Source organism: Chelmon rostratus, chromosome 16, assembly GCF_017976325.1.
Source record: "Chelmon rostratus isolate fCheRos1 chromosome 16, fCheRos1.pri, whole genome shotgun sequence".
NCBI classification, from domain to species: domain Eukaryota; kingdom Metazoa; phylum Chordata; class Actinopteri; order Chaetodontiformes; family Chaetodontidae; genus Chelmon; species Chelmon rostratus.
In genome coordinates this window covers 5,600,404-5,619,925 of record NC_055673.1, presented here as the reverse complement: position 1 = coordinate 5,619,925, position 19,522 = coordinate 5,600,404, and the positions used below count along the sequence as shown (strand labels likewise).

The following is a 19,522-nucleotide window of genomic DNA, read 5'->3' as shown; positions in this document are numbered from 1 at the left end:
TGAGAGCTAAACAAAGAGACAACTTACGTAAGCTAAAATAAGGACTTTCCACTCCTATAATCTTATTTACTTGGTTAATACTTCATGGACTTGTTTGAGTGTTGGATCGAGTGTGTTTTGCTATTAAAGTGGCCAAGTAAAGTTACAAGTCTTTTACGATTTTCTCATCAGATTGAAGAGGCCTTGATATGCACATTGTGCAATAGGATGTATATGATGTACTTCCATTATCATGCATAGAAGATGTTGATTTATTCCTAAACTGTTCCATCACTATGTGCACATAAACCCTTTCTGTATTTAAATTATTACCTATACAATATTATTCATTTCCAGCATTCTGACCTGTAACATGCTGTATGGCATCCAGCTGCCTGCCTGTATATAGCTTGCCATCTTTGTTTAGCTGCATGTCTGTATGTACTGAGTCAATAAAGTTCATTCCAGTTCTTCTAATATATTAGGTGTGTATGTGGGGTTATACAGTGTTTGTTTGTATATATCGTCATATTAACTGTGCTGCAGATGACTGAGGCAGCAGGTAGCAGGAGCACCAGCATTTCACAAAATTAAGATCCATTTCCCACACACCCTATTTCCTCCTGTCACAGACACGATGTTGCTGGCTGTTGCGACTTATCAGCCCTAACAAAAAGCTGCTCCTTTGGTGTTGTTTTCTGTTTTTCTTAACTGAAGAAGAAAACACGTCCTTCCTCTGTGAACCACATTTAGTCTGAAAGCTTTGACTCCATTTGTGTTGGGAGAAATGATTTTTTTTCCTGTAAAATCTGACCCAGATGCAGACAAAGACTGCACTGTAGAGTTCATGAAAGGCTGCCAATTTTCTCAATGATGGGCTGTTTGTTTATTACACTGATATGTAAAATCAATAGGATAACACTAATGTGCTGTATGCAGACATTTACTCTAGGTCCTGCCGGCATTCTGTCATGTCCATACTGCCTGTATAAATATTGTATATATATATACACATGAAATGAAAGACATTAAACCTCAGATAAGTGGTGCATTTATCCACAGTCCTCGCCAGCAGAGCACAGCAGACAGAAAGAGCACACTGAGGTCTGGGGTGTGAGAGAAAATCATGCAAGACAAAAAGCAATGAGAGAGAAAGCAGACAGAAGAAGCCAAAAAGCTCAGTCGATGAATCTGTCTGGCTGTCGCTTATTGTGTCTCGGTCTGAGATGCACAGCAAAACTCTTTAACACAACACTCAAAATATGTGTATATGCGTGAGCATTTCCGTGCCAATGTGTGTGGTGTGAAAATGACAAAGCTGCTCGGAACAGAAAGCCCTCAAACGGCGATATCTTCAAAGGGTCTGACTGAGATGAGGTCACTGGTTTTGTCTGATTCACAGTGTCGAGTGTAGACTGGAAACCAACAAGCACATCTCGAGTTGCAATGGTTTTAGCTTTTTTGAGGAAAGCCGACTGGCACAATTCAGCACAAAGAAGCTCCTGCAGAGAAAAAGCAGGAAGCGTAATTGAACGTCAAAACAGAGGAGACACCTCTGACATGTTTTTATTTGCCCTCGGCCAAGACATTTTGCCCTCACTTATTCCGAGCTGAATAAAATGAACTGAGCTGGCTGCACGCACTCGCAGCGTGAACTGAGACTGGAGTTCAGGCACTTTGTCATCGTCTCAGTAATTTATCCGTAACGTCGAGCGTTTTTAGAGTGGGAAAACAAGTGCTCTGTGCTTTGATCCCAAACACTCCATGCACCAGATGACTCTTCCCCACCGCCGTCTCCAAACACGCTCATACACTCAGCTATAGAAAATATGTGCTGCCAATTCAGGAAATGTAAAAGGCAGGGTTTTGTTTGCCTGGAGGCTTGTCTATACGTACAAAGGCATAAAAAGTAATTCAGTGTAAACTAAAGTGTCAAAGATTCACATTGAATTGTGGCCTTGACTGTGAGTGAACCACAGTCACAGAGAGTGACGGCTTCACAATATACTGCACTATAAAACTGACTCCATAGAATTTATTAAAAGTGATTTACTTGATCGTAGTAACAAGCTTACAACCACAGTTGAGGAGAACATTCATAAATTCATATATATTCATCTCACTATGACGCTGTCAATGCTGCTACAGTTTTCGGCAACATGTGAACATGGTAGATGTGTCGCAGCAGCCCGAGGGGCAGAACATTTCACATTGAACCTGAGAATGGAAATCGTTCCTACATTAGGTCGAGGATTTCAAACAGAAAACTCAGATGGACATGCAGAATAACCAGACTCTGACCTCACCTTAGCTACATGCTTAAATTACTATTTGTCTTTCATGACTTTAAAGCAGCATGAATGGAGGTTTTTTGACTGCTTTGGAGCTGCAGAACATGGAGCAATATTTAGCATTTGTTTAGAATCGTGCTTCGGGATGCACAATGATTATAAGTCCAGTAAAGTCTCTTTTTGCTCTGTTTTTGGTCTCCTCCAGCTCCTGGAGGAAGTATGTGGCTGTTTAGCTGCTAAATTAGGTAGCTGCTAACTTTGTGTATGCACTGTTTGGTGCAGGATGGTGGGTTTACCAGAGATTTGTCACCAACAGACCAAACCAGTAAACTTGTGGGCTGTAAAATACCAAAACAATTAGCTTAAAGATGCGAAAACAATTTGTAGAGCTGAGCACATCTGCATCTGAGTCAGGTGCTATTTATCTGTCACTATGATTAACACCTTTGCTATAATACGTATCCTATGGTATTTTAAAACACTGATTGTTGCATAGTCTTCTTTCGTGAAGGCACAAGTGCTTAATGAAGGTTTGATTGCAGCTGTTTATGAACTGCAGCTTAAAAAGTAATGGCTTACCCATCACGTTTTAAGCCCTCATTCTCTCTGTGTGATACAAGCCTTTTGATTTTTTAAAGTCTCACAACCCCTCAGGGATCTTTAGAGTGATCTTCCAACACTTGAAAAAAATCAATATCCAGTGAAGCCCTTGTGTGTCTTTTTCCGGATATAACCAACATGTCACCATTTACACAATATCTATGATTAGGGCAAAATAACAGCCTAAAATAAATCCTCCAATATGTTTTTTATATCTCCGCCAGGATATGACCTTAACGAGGCTACAAAAACCAAAATACGACCTCTCTCATCTCTGAAATGAAATAGTAACTCGAATTAGCTAACAGCTAATTATCCCGATAAACGTGACAGAAATCATGAGGAGTACTTACTGTAATATGCAGAGGGGAAAGTCATCTTGACTGTCGTGAAACAAAATACATATATTTGCAATTATGCTGCAGGAGGATGCACATCAGAGTGAAAAGGAAGAAGAAGGGGTTGTCATCTGCATTACAAGGGATTTAAAGGCAGAAACCTGGGACTGAATAAGGTCTGTGAAGTTTCCCGCTTGCTTTGCAGGCTCATTATATTTCTGTGTGAAGGAGGAGAAACAAAGTGTAGTGTTTGCAAGCACGTGTGTTTTTGCATCACTTGCCTTGTACTTGTTCATGATGCAGATGTGAATCACCTCAGTTTGATGTGGTTTGAATGACAGGCGGCATAATGCATCCTGGAGAACAGATGGGGTCGGGTTTGCAAGAACAAAGAATCACTGTTTTGTTTTGTTTTTTGTTTTTTTTTTCTTGTTTCTAGATTTGCAGCCTGAAACGTTTCATCAGGACTTCATCTGGAAAGCACAAGTCTTCTTTAAAGGACGTTGCCATCGCTGCCTGCGTGTGACTGCAGTGAAAACTTAAAGACGAGTACTGTAAGATACCAATACAGTACTGTAAGATTATCAAAGACATGTTGTATTGTGTGTCTGCAGCACAGTGATGGACGAGTCACTGACAAGCCCAGGAGTCAGTTGATGCATCCTGAACTCCACAGAGCTGCACTGTTCTTCAAATATCTGCCAGCCTGTGAAGAAAAATCATGCAACTATTGAGTAGTATTTGTGTACTGCTCGTTAAAGATTGGTTCACTTGTATGACCTAAAAACTTTCCCTTAACTATAATGTTTTCTTGCCATGATGCTAGTTTTGATTTTATTTGCAATATCTGACTCCATCCCAGGGGACTAATGGATGCTGTGAGCAACACAAATGAAATTCTGCTTACCTCCATTGTAATGTGGTGAAGACAGAAACATCAGAGGAGGATATCTCTGCAACACTGCATGCAATATTCAGATCCTTTACTGCAATAAACATAGAAGTACCACACAGTAAAAACACTCCATTATGAGTAAAAGCCTGCGTAAATGTAAGTGTACACAAAAAATTTAGTAAAATATATTAAAGCATCAAAAGAAAATGCACTAAATGCAGACAAAAATGGCCCCTGGGTGTTATATACAGTTATATCAGTGGATTACTATTGCTGATGCATCAGTGTATAAGTAGCATTTTACTCTTGTAGCTGGTGAAAGCAGAGCTACTTTTCAGTATATGCTATACTGTTGAGTTGTTTATAACAATGCATCATATTCTACCTTCACCGTAGCTTCACTATGTAAAATCTTAATTTGTAATATGATGAGTAACTACAGCTACCTGACACATGGAGTGCATGTACATAATATAATATTTCCCTTCAGAGTAGAAGAATTAAAAAAAAAAGCAAAGCAAAAAATCGAAATACTTGCAAATACAAAATTGTACAACCCTGATTTCAAAAATTGGTTGGGCTAATTTTTGACATGTGCTCAATTAAAAACAGTACAACAGTACATCGTCATTGATTTTTGTAAATATCTGCTTATTCTGAATTTGATGCAGCAGCACGTTTCAAACCAGTTGGGACAGGAGCAACAAAAGACTGGGAAAGTTGTGGAACGCTCCAAAAACACCTGTTTGGATCATTCCACAGGTAAACAGGTTGATTGGTAACAGGTGATAGTATCATGATTGGGTATGAATCATCCTGGAAAGATTCAGTGGTTCACCACTTTGTGAACACATGATTGGATAAAGGAGATTAATACATGGGTTTTTTTTGGAATCAGGGTTGTATGAAATTATAGTTTGTACTTACACAGATTTGTAATACAAGGGCAAAGTGCGAAACTTCTTTATTTGGGTGAACTGATCCTTTAACATTGAGAGGGCATGATGTCAGAAGTTTATTTTTACAAATTTCCATACCAAATTACCTCTTGCAGGCATGGAAGTAAGCCATGACGCCAGCAATTGCAAATACCTCTGGGTAGTTAATCTATTTCAGTGCTTTCCTGACAGTGCACTTTGAAAAGCAGACATCAAAGCACTGGAGTAAAAGTCCGCTTTTAAACTTCCAGGTAATTGTCCATCGCTGTGTGAGATGACCAGAAAAGCCACAGCTCAGACATCGTAGCATTCCTCAGCGAGAAATACAAAAATATTGATCCTGATAAAGCGGAACAGAAAGAAAAGACTCGATCAATGTGACAAAAAAACACCTCTCGTAGTGTTTGATGCTGAAAGATTGCACTCAATTGATTCACTCCAAATAAAGCCGTCCAAGGCTTTTGTGTGCGCCCGTTTCTGAGAAAGCCTCCAGTGAGTCAGTCAACATGCAAGAGAGTGACGTCAAACCCCCCCAAGATTTAGATTCAGCCTTAAAAAACAACATAAATGGAATTAGTATTCCATAGCAACCTTTTACGTTCTTGCTCACGTACAATTTGCACAGATATGAAAAGCTGGCACGCCGGATAAATTGCAGCATAAATCAGAGACAAGGTAAGCAAAACTGTCCTGCTGCGAGATTAATTTACCCTCCTCCCTTCACTTCACCCCCCAAAGCGCTGAAATATCTAACCAGTGGCATTACAGACAGAGTGGCTACATCATTTTTTATCTCTGAGGGACGCTTGCAAACGTTCTTGATGCATCTTTATTTGATGGATCAATGTTTTTCTAAGCCCAACTGGTCCATCTTAAACTGTGAAGCTTGCGACTAACACTGGCCCTGGTTTAAACATCAGCGTCCCACTTATTCCATCATTTTGATTCATAGTTTAATCAGCCACCTTAAACAGCATTTTAAACATTTTATACTTTTTATTGCCCTTTCCTCCTCATTCATGAATCCATCTACGTCCGCAGTACCCCTGAGGGTCTGTGGACATTTTATGCTCCGGAGCTTTTTTATGATTCTCCTCTCTCGAAGACTCGAGCTGGCACATTAGATTTTAATATTAGAACAAGCCATCACAAAGCACATTAGCCACAGTTTGCATTTGTGCATGCTGTACTTTATATTCCAGGAGTGATTGTGTCACTTCATCCTCGGCAATGGACGTCCTTTCTAAAAGCTCCTTTTAGTGCAAAAGTTCACTCTTGACCTTCGAATCAACTGTTCCTCAGTCTCTCCACTTTGCTCAGTTGTCATGGAAATCGATCAGTTGTCACCATGTTCCGCAATTAAGTCGCATGACAACTCAGCTGTCTCCGTGACAACTGAGAAAAGTCTGTCTGCCGAGGGAGACCCTAGCACGAAGCCGTAGATGTGGTCAAAAGCTGCAGAAAAAGCAAGTAAAATGAAGCTCGAGATAAGAGAGTTCGCCAAAATCCTATTGGCTGTTTTCGCTGTGGTAGAAGTGTGAAATGCATCCAGTAAGAAACTAAATTTCACATCATATCTTTTTAAAAAATGTACAATATTATTTAAAAACATTTTGTAATAAAGCTTTGGCCCTGATTTCTGGGAAATGATGGAAATTACTGCACACATGATGGTACAGCAGACATGCAAACTGCTAAAATCTTCACCACAGAACTCTGGGTGGCTTTGCTGATGGAGGTCAGATCGCATGTCTCTCTATGGGATCCCAGTGGGTGAAGGCTCAGGGGAGCACGGCTGGTGTTGAGGGAGGCGGGTGGAGAAGAGCTTTGGTCGATAACTGTTTTCTTGCACTTTTAAAGCGGTTTTCTTTTGTCGTATTTCTTTGCGTTTCTTTCACTTGCAATTAGCCTGAGCTGTAATTATGTCGTGTTTGCTTATATTGATTCGTGTTCTACTCCTCTTCACATTTTGAATAAACGCTGGAGGTGGAGGATGCATCATTTTTGTTATAAGACACAGCACAGAAAAAAAATATGTGATCCCAAAAAGTTTAAGGAAGGTTTTTGGTGCTTTTGCTTCATTTTGTCAGATAAAGAAAACTGATTGGTTGACTTCAGGGCTGCTGGTGGCTTCATATCTTCAGGACACTTAGTGATTTTCTAACTTTTTCAATGCAATAACAGCTAAAAACAACAAAATCAAGCTCTAATTATTCTCTACATTCCAAAAATGAAGAAGAGTGATAGTTTGGTCTTCTCCAGAGTCCCGACCGAGGTCTGGGATGTCTGTATGCATCAAAATCTACAGATGAAAACGCTGCACCACAGCAAAACACCGTAAGTCGTCTATTCAGCATTCCAGGCGGCAGCTTATTTGATCAAAACAGAGTGTAGGTTTGCAGAGGAAGTATTTTCTGCCTTTTCTTATATTTCTGAAGAGGAGGATGTTTGACAGAAGACGTACTTTGACAGCACCTGACGCATCTGCTCAAAAGTCTCTTTAAACCTGTTATAATCGAGGGAATGTGCCCGTTTCCACACACACTACGGCTGCCATTAGAGTGGAAAATCAAAAGAAGAGCATCTTTAACTCCCTTACACTGAGCCACCGTGGCACACAGGCATTTCTCCGTAGCAACAGGCTGACCCCGTTTCTATGGTTATGGTGTCCCTTCTGCATTTCTTCCAGGACAACGATGGCAAAAGGAGAGAGAGAGAGAGAGAGAGAGAGAGAGAAAGGGACATGAGTATGTGGGCGCTGCTCAACCTACAGCAGGTGGTTCACTTAATCACCACAAACAAAGGAAGATGCTGGCGGTTAATAAATGTGAGTTTGGAGCCGGATCAGTGGATCCCTGCACCTACAGCGCAGCTCACATCTCCTCGCCGTGGTCTGCGTCTGAGTTAAGGGGTTGCAGCAAGTTCAAACAAAGACGATTCAGCTTTTAAACCGGAGCCGATCAGTGAATGACTCCATAGTCGACTTTTCTCTCCCCTCGGTGTGCCGAGTTAAGATGCAGCCTACAGGTATATCCACCTCAACGGCTTTCAGCTGCGAAAACCCCCCCGAAAGACAGCTTGAAAGGTGGAGGTGTCAGTTTGTGCAGGATTTGGGTTTTAAACCCTCTGAGCTGGATAAATAAAGCTGATAAATGATGTGGATGGTGATTTTATTTTCCAACTTGTTCCTCTACTTTTCTTTTTTTTTTTTTTGCTTCTTAGCCGAAGCTCTGCTCAGTCCCTTCTTCCTCCAAGCTGTGACTGCCTGCCGTTGCTATGCAACAATCAGAGTAACGAGAATCATTATTGAATAAGTCATTAACTTAAGGCAATAGTTCAAGAGAGGCATTTCAGACCTGGAGACATGAGCTTGCTCCTAATTGATCAAGCCAACCCAAAGAAGTGAGCGAGACCGTGTGATACCCAGAGAGATTCAGTGTGCGGTGCAGTTGGGGCTCTGCCACTCAGTGTGATGAGTGGTTATGACAGCTGATGATAAGTGGCTGCCAGACGCTGATGTAGAGTGCCGCCGCAAAGGCTTTTCTTCTTCCTGGTCCCCAGCGTCCAGAACCACACCCCAGCTCTTGACCCTGAGTGACCCCTTCAGCAATCCAATTCCATTTCCTGCTGCCAGCTGCCCTGAATGATTACTCCGACTAAACTAACTCCATTCATGGGAAAGGGGGGGGAGGAGGCGGGGGCCGAGGGCTGCGTGTGTGTGTGTGTGTGTGTGTGTGTGTGTGTGTGTGTGTGTGTGCGCCAGCTGAGAGTGTGTCTGTCCGACTGTCTGGGTGTGTTTTTGCAAGATTGTGCACATTTTATTCATGATGCGTTCGCATGCGTGGGACTCTGTTCGGTGCTTTGGTTTGTATGTGTGTGTTTGTGTGTGTGTGTGCTGTTTTTTATTACAGGTTTGATTTTGTGTCTGGGAGAGTCCCCTGGCAAAACAAACACAGGCACCAATTAAAGCTGCTGCAGCGTCCCAGGCCCTTTGCATCACTAATAATGCGCCTGTGGAAGAAACGAGCCGCTTTAACCCTTCCCCACCCACACCTCAGCTTTTCTCCCCAGTGGGGCCCAACATGAACACACTATTATCTGCCGAAGCTAGACGCACACTGCTCGTATCGCACGGGAGAGGTCTGCATTTGTGTTCTGAGCCTTTCTCCCTGCTTTAGAGGAGAACTGGAGTAGGTGATACCAGCTCTGTCCATGCACCAATTAGAATTTAACAAGAGAAACAGATCAGAGTCAGATGTTGAATTGTTTGCTTGTTACCAGAGAAACTGTTGATCAAAACCAGATCAACCCAGACCAACACAGTCTGATCACTATCACTGGCTAATAATCGGATTCAGACTCGTAACTATTAATAAATATTTCCATCCACTAACTGCCAGCTGTAACTGATGCATCGCTAAAGTGACGAAGCTAACGTTAGCTTGCTAGTGTACCACCACCTTTCTAAAGGAAATGAGGCAACAAGGTTGACAGATCTGACCACACATGTGACCAAAATGCTGTTTAATAATAATGGAAATTGAAAAGATTTTAAATAATAAAAAAATCAAGACACTTCAAATTACATTATGCTAATAACATTAGCCTAAACAACCAGACTCAGATATTTTCCACACAAAACTGAATAGCCTACTATCAACGATGTATGCAGATATAAGTAAAACTAAACAAAAGACATATATATATAATTTTCATTTATATATATATATATATAAACAATTTTGACTCATGAAACTTACTTTTTTTGAAGCTACGTTAGCCGCAGCTCATGAAGTCACTTCCTGTTTACACTGTTATTTGCTTACAAACACAAAAAGATGGATTTATGAGTAAGTGCTGCAATCAAGCAGATCAGATGTTGTTTTATATTATTTATGTTTTCTTTTTCTAATTCTAACCAAGTGTGTTACTTATTAAGTCACAAATATTAAATGACTTCAAATTGAAAACAGACTGAAAGTCTCAGCACAAGAAAATGAAATTAAATAGTTTTTTTTATTATTCATTTTTGGTGTGTTTTTGATAATTTTCATTTGTTTTCTGATGATCGGTTTATACTGCAGTTTTTAAGGTTTTATTGATAGGGTACGATTTTAATTGCTATTTTTTGTTGTGTCAATGACGACCTCAGGCTATAGCTTTGTGGAAGCTAATGGGATAAAAGAAAAGAGAAAAAACCATGCTACCACTAAATGGTCTTCGTGTTCAGATTATTCTACCAGTTCATGTTTCATGGAGAAAAATAGACTTTATGTTGTTAAAAAGTCATGATTTTATTTCTAGGGCCATTGTGTTGGCTCTAATTTCCATAAACAGAGACAATGTGATGTCAAAATTAAACACTTCCAGCATGGTTACAGACAAATCTCCGCACAGTAAATGTCAAGTGTTGTTGAGTAACATTTTCTTTCCAGACTGAAAAATTTTAATTGGCATCAACTGGGAAAATATATAGTACCGGATAAAAGCTGGAGAGACTGATATCCCCACAGACTGGAGCCTCAGCAGGTCAGAGACTACCGCAGATTGTGTTTTGATTTAGATGGTTGACTTTCATGTTTTTGCAATTGCAAAAACTCCCTCTCTTGCTTTTACTATGCTACACCACCCTCTCCAATCCTACATGCTTAATGCAACAGGCTCACCGCTGTTCTCCTAAAAAAGTCAAAGTGGGAAAATGTAGGAAATCGCCATCTGAAGCAGATGAGTGGGGTTGAAGAGAAGTGAAGAACTCACACTTCAGGACAAAACGACTCCTCTGAGGGGGCAGCTTTCCTTCCACATAAGCAAAGGGAAACCCCAGACAACCCTCAAGGTGTAAGATGTTAATCCACGATGTTAAAAGAGGACCAATTAGCAAATCAACTTAATATTTCATTAAGAGGTCAGCTGATTCCAGCTATTCAATTACATTAACGAGGTGAGAGCGAGCGAAGGTCGTGTGGAGGATAATGCGATCCTGCTGGCCGTAAGCACTTCCATATGCAGAGGCTGCACGCAGCACAGCTTTCTGCACGCCGTAAGCAGGAGATACAATTGTTCATTCACAGCATCTTCTGTCGGAGCGGGCTATCCATTACTTCCTTCCCCCTGAATGCAACAGTTCACTTCAATGTTGCAGCTAGAGTGGTTTTTGATAAGCAGGTGAAGCTCAGCGTTGATTGAGGCAGTTGTTAAAATACTTTTTTTTACTCATTCACAGGACTCCCACGAGCAATTAAGTAACAGCAATTACCAGGAGAGCTTTCCCCCAGGGGTTTCTTCATTCTCTCCCTGTATGTTTTTGAACATCTGCAGTGAAAACCCCCAAGTGCATTTGGGGTAAACTGAGCTTCCCCGTCGTCTGCGCTCAACCACAAAATCTAATTACGCCTCCTGTGGTATTACTATTTGCGTTTCAGCAAATCCGAATGAATACAAGCATCACTTCAGCGTGTCACAATCACACTAGGCAGAATTTCATTGGAGTTCAACACGGATTAATGCAGCAGTTGTGTCTGCGAACCAAATCCACACGGCTTCGTTAGTCGCACAAGTCGGCGAAGTGCTTCTCCTGACAAGGTGGGAAAGGGAAGGGAAGCAACAATGACAACACTCCTGCTTCAGGCTTGATTTCCCCCGCAGCCACAGCGTGCACGCAGGTCCTCGGCATAGAAGGCCGCACCGGCAGGTAAACATGAAGCCACTGAAACAGCGGCATCATTAGAAGCAGTGATGCAGCGGTAGGCAAAAAGCTGGGTCAGAGATCGTCATAAGGCAAACCACCATCCACCAATATAAACAAAACATACATCTCAGGAAAACACAATTCATGTTTTGCCTTTAAAAGAAACATTTTCTACTAATTTTGTACAGCTGAGCATCATCTGTGGTTTACACTGAACTTAATGTGGAGGCTTAAATCTTAACACAGCAATAAAGAGTAACTTGCTGCTGTGATTGCTCCTCTTGTCCATATAAGTGTGTATAAGTGATAAATCTGCATCCCTCTGTTTGTGGAAACAATGCATTTTAAAGTCACTCTGCAGTTAATATGAGGCTTCCATAGTCTGAGTTGGTCAAATCAAGTTGGGATCTTTCAAAATGTCTTGTAAGGGTAAAATCCTCTCCTTGTGTTTTCCCAGACTGCGTGGCCTTACTGCTGCAGTGGAGGGATAACAGCACAAAGAGGTAAGTTTGCACAAAAAAGACTCTGACTTCAACTATACCCACTTGAAATGACTAAAGCAGCATTCAGATGGACTTTAGCCTCCACACAGCCTCCTCATCCTTTGAATGAGGCCAGTCTGGAGATGCAGGGTCGTGCGAGCTCACATTCCTGGTAGATTTCTTTTGAACATGGACACAGTGTTTCTGCTGTTTCCTCGTGACCAATGAGGAAAAGCTAAAATAATGGCTGCTGTGCTAACTTTGCAGAGCTGTAAAATCCTGTCTGAGTATCAGAAACCTGTGTGCAGGACTTCAGTCGCAATGCTGTGTCAATCAGTCTGGACTTCCTGGATTGTGGTTCATTGTCTCACCAGTAACACACCTTCACCAACACAGCCCCAGGTCCTGCAAATCCATCTTCAGCTCAGCTTTAAAATGCATTCAAGAGGACTGAGTGTTTTATCCTCAATCACATGAGGAACCATGAATGAGGTTCGGATCCCTTTAGGGCCAGTATGGACAGAAGGAGCGCTTACAGCAAACATTTCAGTGTATGAGGGCATGTGAGACTTGGAAATTGTGAAGCTATCCTTTAAAAACCAACCAAAAACGTCGCATCAGCTGTTAGAAATTAAAAAAAGGCATTAAACCCCGACTACATCCCCGATTATAGGACTGGTAGGATTTCTTAAGCACTCTTGTGAGTTTTTTCCGCTTGTCCTGTCCATAAATTCAGCTGAGCACTTCTAAATCCTCATCAGCCGCTGACAAATGCGAGCAGGATCCCGGAGTAGGGCTGGAGCCTGCTCTCAGATTGATCGAGCCGTACAACTTTGCAGCGTGTTTGGAATACGCAAAGGCTTTCCTTCTCATCATCTCCCCTTGCCACATGGAGATCATGAGCAGGGTGGAGAGCAGCACGCCCCCGAGGGTGAGCAGGCACAGTCCGGCTATGACACACCGGTCCAGATGGGCCCCCACCCTGGCTTTCTCCCTCTCCAGCCGCTCCATCTCCCGGGCGGACACGCTGTCCGGGTCCACCCGCACGTCCCTGGGGATCGTGTAGGATATGGCGACCAGAGAGATGCCGGTCACCAGGCATGTGACGGCGATGATGAAGCCGTAATCCACCGACTTCCCCGAGCCGTCAGAGGACAGGTCATCGTCGGACAGCAAGTAAAGTTCCGGGATGTCCTCCTCCTCCTCCTCCTCCTCCTCCAGCACCACTTCCTCCTCCTCGTACAGTTCACTTGAGGAGCTCTGACTTAGTCTGCAGGTGTGCGCATTTGTCTCTATCAGCTGGACATCATCATCATCACCTTCATCCTCTTGCCGGCAGGTGAAAGATGTTTCAGTTTCCTCCTCCGGCCACGCAGCTCTCCGGGTCTCTGTCCGTGGTGCTGAAGCCTCTCCTCCGCCGCGATGAAGCGACTTCTCGCCGCTGATCTCGCTGATACTTGGCTCATTTAAAGCCGGGGAGGCGTCTATCGGATCCGGTTGATCAAAGTAAAACAGTTCGAGATCAGCCATTGGAACATCCGGCTGGGTGTCCCGTTTTGTCAAGCCCATGCGCTCGTCTGTCAATAACACACGCACAAAAAGAGAGAGAGAGAAAGCAATAAGATGTTGAAACTACCTGAACCGACTTTTTGCAAACCACTTTATGCCAGTGCCTGAAGTCTTTGCACAAGCAAAATCTGCACGCATCTCTCTCCTGGGTGCACCGCAAGCATTTTAAAGTGCAGCCGAGCGAGTCTTAAATCAACTCCCATGGAAATATACAGTGTCATTTCCACTGCTCAGTAACAATTTGTCTTCTGCCTCTTTCTGGCTCCTGCCAGCTCTCAACCCGCCGCTCCACAAACATATAGCAACCATGCGACACGCCAATGAATCTAATTGCATCTAATGCGCTTCAATAATCCGTTATTCAGCAACAAAATGCGGTTTGCTGAGTACCTCTCTGCCCGTCTGCGGCTGCTCGCGTCCCCGGCTGCTTCTGCTCCCTGGTCAATTAGAGGGAAAGGTTTGGCAGACCCCTCCCACGGACTGAGCTCCGGCGGACCGCCTTGTAATGTTGATTACCGAGCCAAATTCGGCGCTCCCCGACACATGCAGGCGAATCACATGAGATCAGGAGGCGGCAGGTTGCACCGTGAGCATGACAGCAGAGACATTTCAATTAATTAACGGGCTAATTAACGGTTAACAGATGATTCATAAGTCACTAATAGAGCAACTTTTGAGTTTTTTGGCCAACATGTGAACATAATCAAGGAACAAGGACAAGAAAGCCGAACAAATAGAGTTAAAGAATAAACAGGAGTATTATGGGCACCAGTATGTGGAAAAAAGACATAAGTTCAAACTTTACTGAGTCCCTGATGAAATTAAGACAGCAAGAAAAAAAGAGGCATAGAAAAAGAACAAAAAGGACAATTAAAAAAAGATACAGAACAAAAACAACTATATATATGTACATTATATACAAGAGTATAACAATATTATTGCCTTGAGAAAGGATGGCTCAGTTTCTCAAAGGAGGGATGAATAAAATAGTGTTTTTGCACTAGAAAAAAAAATCTAATATTGCAATAACATATTAGCGTAGATGTAATGGATATTAGCAAATGTTAAGATAATATGTTAATGTATGTATACATATAACATAAGAAGCCAAGTGTTCTTTAACTTGCAAACAATACAAATAAAGCAAATAAATAAATATTGAACGGATATACATGGAGTGCATGATTATGTACATTATGTGCATGTGTGCGTCTATATGTGTGTACAGCCTGCAGGGTTGACAGCGATATGTACAAGTTGAAGCCAGTGCAAGTTGGGCTGCCAGGTTGTGAGAAATCTGTCTCGCTGGTGAGTCATTTAATGTCGAAGTCACGATTTTCTCACTTTCTAATAAACCATTCAGACTGCGGTGAAATGCAAACAACTGATCATCAATCATTGATGAAGGGTCACCGGGTTCTCACGATCTCATAAGCCACCAGCAAAAGTTAACTTTGAGCTAGATGCTAACGCAGCATGCTAACATGCTCACCGTGATGATGCTAACATGGCTACAACAGCTGCAACATACATCATTTTTTAAATTTTGACCTGATGATGGCGCCAGAGGCAAACTAAAGGGATCACCAAAAGTTATTTGATCCTGAGGGGAGCATGAATGTCTGTAACAAACTGCATGACAATCCAACCATTAGCTGTCAAGACATTTCACTCTTAAGAGCAAACGTTAACCTCATGGAGACCCTGGGGGAGAAGTCAATGGACCACCGGAGTCCTCCCCTGGGAGCCGTGAATGTCTGTGCTGGATATCATGGCAATTCTTCCAATAGCTGTTGAGCTGCCATTGACAGACTCTACATACAGCCGTGCAACTAACATGGCTAATGAGTCGAAAGGGGGCTTTTGAAATAAATCATCAAGTCCGTAATTGGAAATGTCAGAAAATGGATTTCAGTCCAAATGCCCTGCAGCACCTTTCCAGAAGGTCAGAGGTCAATGGCACATTGAAAGGGACCGCCTGATGAATAAAAGAAAAACCAAAGCGGGTGGAAAACCAGCAGGAGAGAGTTTTCAGTTTCAGTTGCTGGGAGTTAGCCAAGAAGATTGATACCACTCTCGTATGTGTACGGTAAATATAAAGCTAGTTACATCCAGAAGCTAATTAGCTTAGCTTAGCATAAAGACTGGAAACAGGTGGAAACAGCTAGCCTGGCTCTGTCTAAAGCTCTCTAACATATCTCATTTGTTTAAGCGGTACAAACGCTGGTGTCGTGAGGTGGATTTCGTTATCTTTGGAGGTTGGCATGCTAGCTGTTTCCACTGTTTTCCCTGTTTATGCTAAGCTAAGCTAACCTGCTGCTCCAGCTTCCAATGAACAGCTGGAAATGAGGGCGGTATAAATCTTCTCATCTAACACTCAGCAAGAAAAAACACTCATTTAAAGGTAGTGGATCCCGGAAAAAGTAAACACAGAGGAAAATGTCTTCAGTGGGATCTATGTGCTCAACAGCACTGCAGCAAGAAGGGATCCTCCAGTCGAAGAACAGCCTCATTATTCACTGGAGCATCCTTCTGTCTGGGAGCACAAACATTTAACACCATTATAATATGCATTCAAACAATATTATTGTGACAAAGAAACTTACTCAAGGCCAGAAAAGGAGATTCTCCTCCTTTGAAATGAGTGTTTGCAAATGATTTCTCCTGACTGGCCTATTTTCAAAGAGGCACCGTGCAGCCGGCAGAAAACTCGACTTTGATATTCCATCAAAACCATGTCGAATCCTGTACAGTCAATCTGAGCGAAAGGCTCACGTCGCCAAACTGGCAGCTCTTCAGAAAGCAACAGAAACATCCTCTTCGCCATCGCATCGTGTGTTTAATAGACGAACAGAAGTGCAACATATACATCCAGGGCCTTAATTTTCTGACATGAAAGCCACAATTTGCAGGAGTCCACTTGCTGAACCCCTTATAGAAACCGTTCTGCTTGCAGCCATCGGTCTTTTCTGTCCCTGCAGAGCACTGGAGCATATGTAGGCTATAGGTAGCCAAAGGTCATGATTATGAGGCGCTTCAGTGCCCCACGATTCAAGGTCATTTCTTCTGTTCTCTAAGATCAACCATCCTGATGCTTGTGGGCATTCATTACATACTGTACGCTCTGCTCGCTGTACATTCAGCGGTCAGCACCTTTTCGGTAGGGAGAGGACAGCGAAGGCTTCAGGCTGGCTTTAACATTTTTCAGAGAGAGAGAGAGAGGAAAGGCAGACATGTTTAATGCAACAGATTTCACAGCTGTACAACACAGCTTATAGACGTGTGTCGTCTGCAGAGCGTCCAGCAGAGACACACCAGCCTCTGCATGCGTGACACCGTCTGTTAGTCGGTGGCTCGATTGCATGATTGAGGGTTTGGAAAACAAAACGAGTGAAATATGCAAATTATGTATCAAGTTTCTTGAATAAATCTGCAAAACTGTGTGTATTTCAACGCTTGGAAGCCAGTTTTGTGCTCTTAATAACGCTTTTTGCAGGAAAGACCACACACATCTCTGCATTAGCTTCAAAAAATGAAATCTCTCTCAACCACCTCACACATCTGCAAACACTAAAAGATTAATAGCTTTTCATATTTTCCAAACCAAAGCTCCGTAAATACACCTTGAGTAAACAAACCGAAAAAAGAAGAAGAAAGGACTCTCAGTGGCCGGTGTCAGTGTTACTGTCTTGCAGGGGAAAGTACACTCAATGGACAAAAGTATGTGGACACCCAGTTCATATACTTTCATGTGCTCTTGGTTGTGGGCTGGTTTTATGATTTGCTCCAGGCCCATTAGTTCCAGGAAAGGCAAATCTTAATGCGATAACATTTTAAACACGAGTGCTCAGAAGCTAAACTGAGGCTACCATGGTTTGGAATGTGAGGTTCATCTATCAATTGGGTGTAAACTTCAGGTGTCCACATACTTTTGGCCGGTTGCTGGCGTATCAAAGTGAATGGTCTCATCCCTTCGGTGCTGCCTATACTGTCACATCTGAACACAACAAATTGTCATCTGTGGCAATATGAGCTTTCTACAGCTGCTTCAGAATTTGCAGTTCTTTGCTTCCTGACACATTTTCCAGACTGTCTCACTGGAAAGTTTTCAGTCTGATGATAGAAGGCGCACAACCAACAGCTCCATGCACTCATGCCCTCTCTGCAGGCCGTGGACGAGACATGGTCATACTGATGTGGGCGATAACCAAGGTTTAATACGCCACTCCAGGCCGTACTTGACCGATTCAGTCAGATTCTCTCTTTGTACTGTAGACGCAGCGCACAGTCTGCTCATTGTTTACCCTTCGTTTGTCCTACAGCGTTGTGAACAGTATGTTTTCAGCAGTCTATGTCAGCACAGAACCGTGTGGTGCAACACTGAAAGTGAACAACACTTCCTGCAAGTTTTCAGTTGAGGCGCATAAACATGCAGGTGTGGGTTACACCTGTGCAGGAAGAGTTGAGATGTCGATCTTTAAAACCGTTGCCTGATTAAAAACAATGCATCGTGGTCTGCATGTTAAAGCCATTCACAGCAATAAATGCATCAATCTTGCATCAATAAATGTAAGATAAATGCATCCAATAAATAAGCATGTATCCTCAACCTCACAGATACTGTAATTACTTGAACCCAGCAATCATAATCTATTGAAATATTTGGCAATACTTGACGTTAAGTTCCCATATTTAAGTTTAAATGTAGTTGTTAGCACATATTAGTGTTCAGGAATACATTTGTCAACATATAAGTGAAGGCTGCTGTATAAACAGGCGGTAAGCAATTAAAACTTCCTGCTTACAAACACATTCTCAAGTGTCATAAATCTTTCATTAAATGTTTGCATATTGCTTATGTTCTCTGTTAGACTTTCATTCTTGAGACAGTGACCCGCAGTATGAACGTGATGCTGCAGCATTAAGTCTATAGCAGCCTGCAATAACTGAGCATAAGCGTGCCATGTCAGAAAGAGTCACGCATACCTTCATAACCTACACACACACACAGAGCGGCCTGAGGGGGCCGCTGTCATCAGTCCAGAGTTAAACACGGCATGTAACACGGTCCACTTGCCAAACTACAGCTGGAGCTCGAGGACGAAGCATCGGTTCATTACTGCAATGTGAAAGCGTTAGCGTAATAAAAAGGTTTAAGTATATGATGTGCTCGCACGCGTTTGATCACACTTTAAATAACTTTGCACTAACAAACACGTTCTGAGCACATGGACGTTTATGCAGTGTGGGAATCTGATTTGAGAGAAAACAAATGGAGCCGAAGAGACTGCCTTCAGTGCCCTTGAGCAAAGCAGATGACAGTGGTAGAGACGTGTTGTCCAGTAAACAGGAAAAGGGGGAAAACTCATCCGTCTAACTACGACTGTTAGTGTGTATTGAGATGAGGGCCTGCAAATACTCCATCCGAGTCCTGTTCCTGCGAGACATCCTCGGAGTAAAACTGCTACGCTGCTGTTTATGATCTAAGATGATTTGTCATTTCCTCCAGAGACGCTCCCGACCAGCAGGCCCGTTTTGTTTGCGCCACCCGGCGGAGTGTGGCATTTAACACTGACGGATCCGCTGTGAAGCCCGAGCACAAGCAGAGCTAAGAATAACTGACGGGGAGCCGGCAGCAGAGGAGGCAAAGACGCTGGTCCAAGGTTAGACTAGGACACAGGAGAACAGGAGCGCAGGAAGACACAACTGAGTCAGGCAGCCTCTCAGCAGGGCAGGGGAGGG

At 42.7% G+C, this 19,522-nt stretch overlaps 1 protein-coding gene across 1 annotated transcript; it reads right to left on the bottom strand.

Moving 5' to 3' along the window:
- Nucleotides 1-12,943: 12,943 nt before the first annotated feature.
- On the bottom strand, nt 12,944-13,792 carry LOC121620003 (transmembrane protein 74; the record flags this gene model as incomplete). Its single annotated transcript, XM_041955939.1, has 1 exon — nt 12,944-13,792. A coding segment is annotated over one exon (849 nt), but the record flags the coding sequence as incomplete, so codon positions are not given.
- Between the last annotated feature and the right edge of the window lie 5,730 nt (nt 13,793-19,522).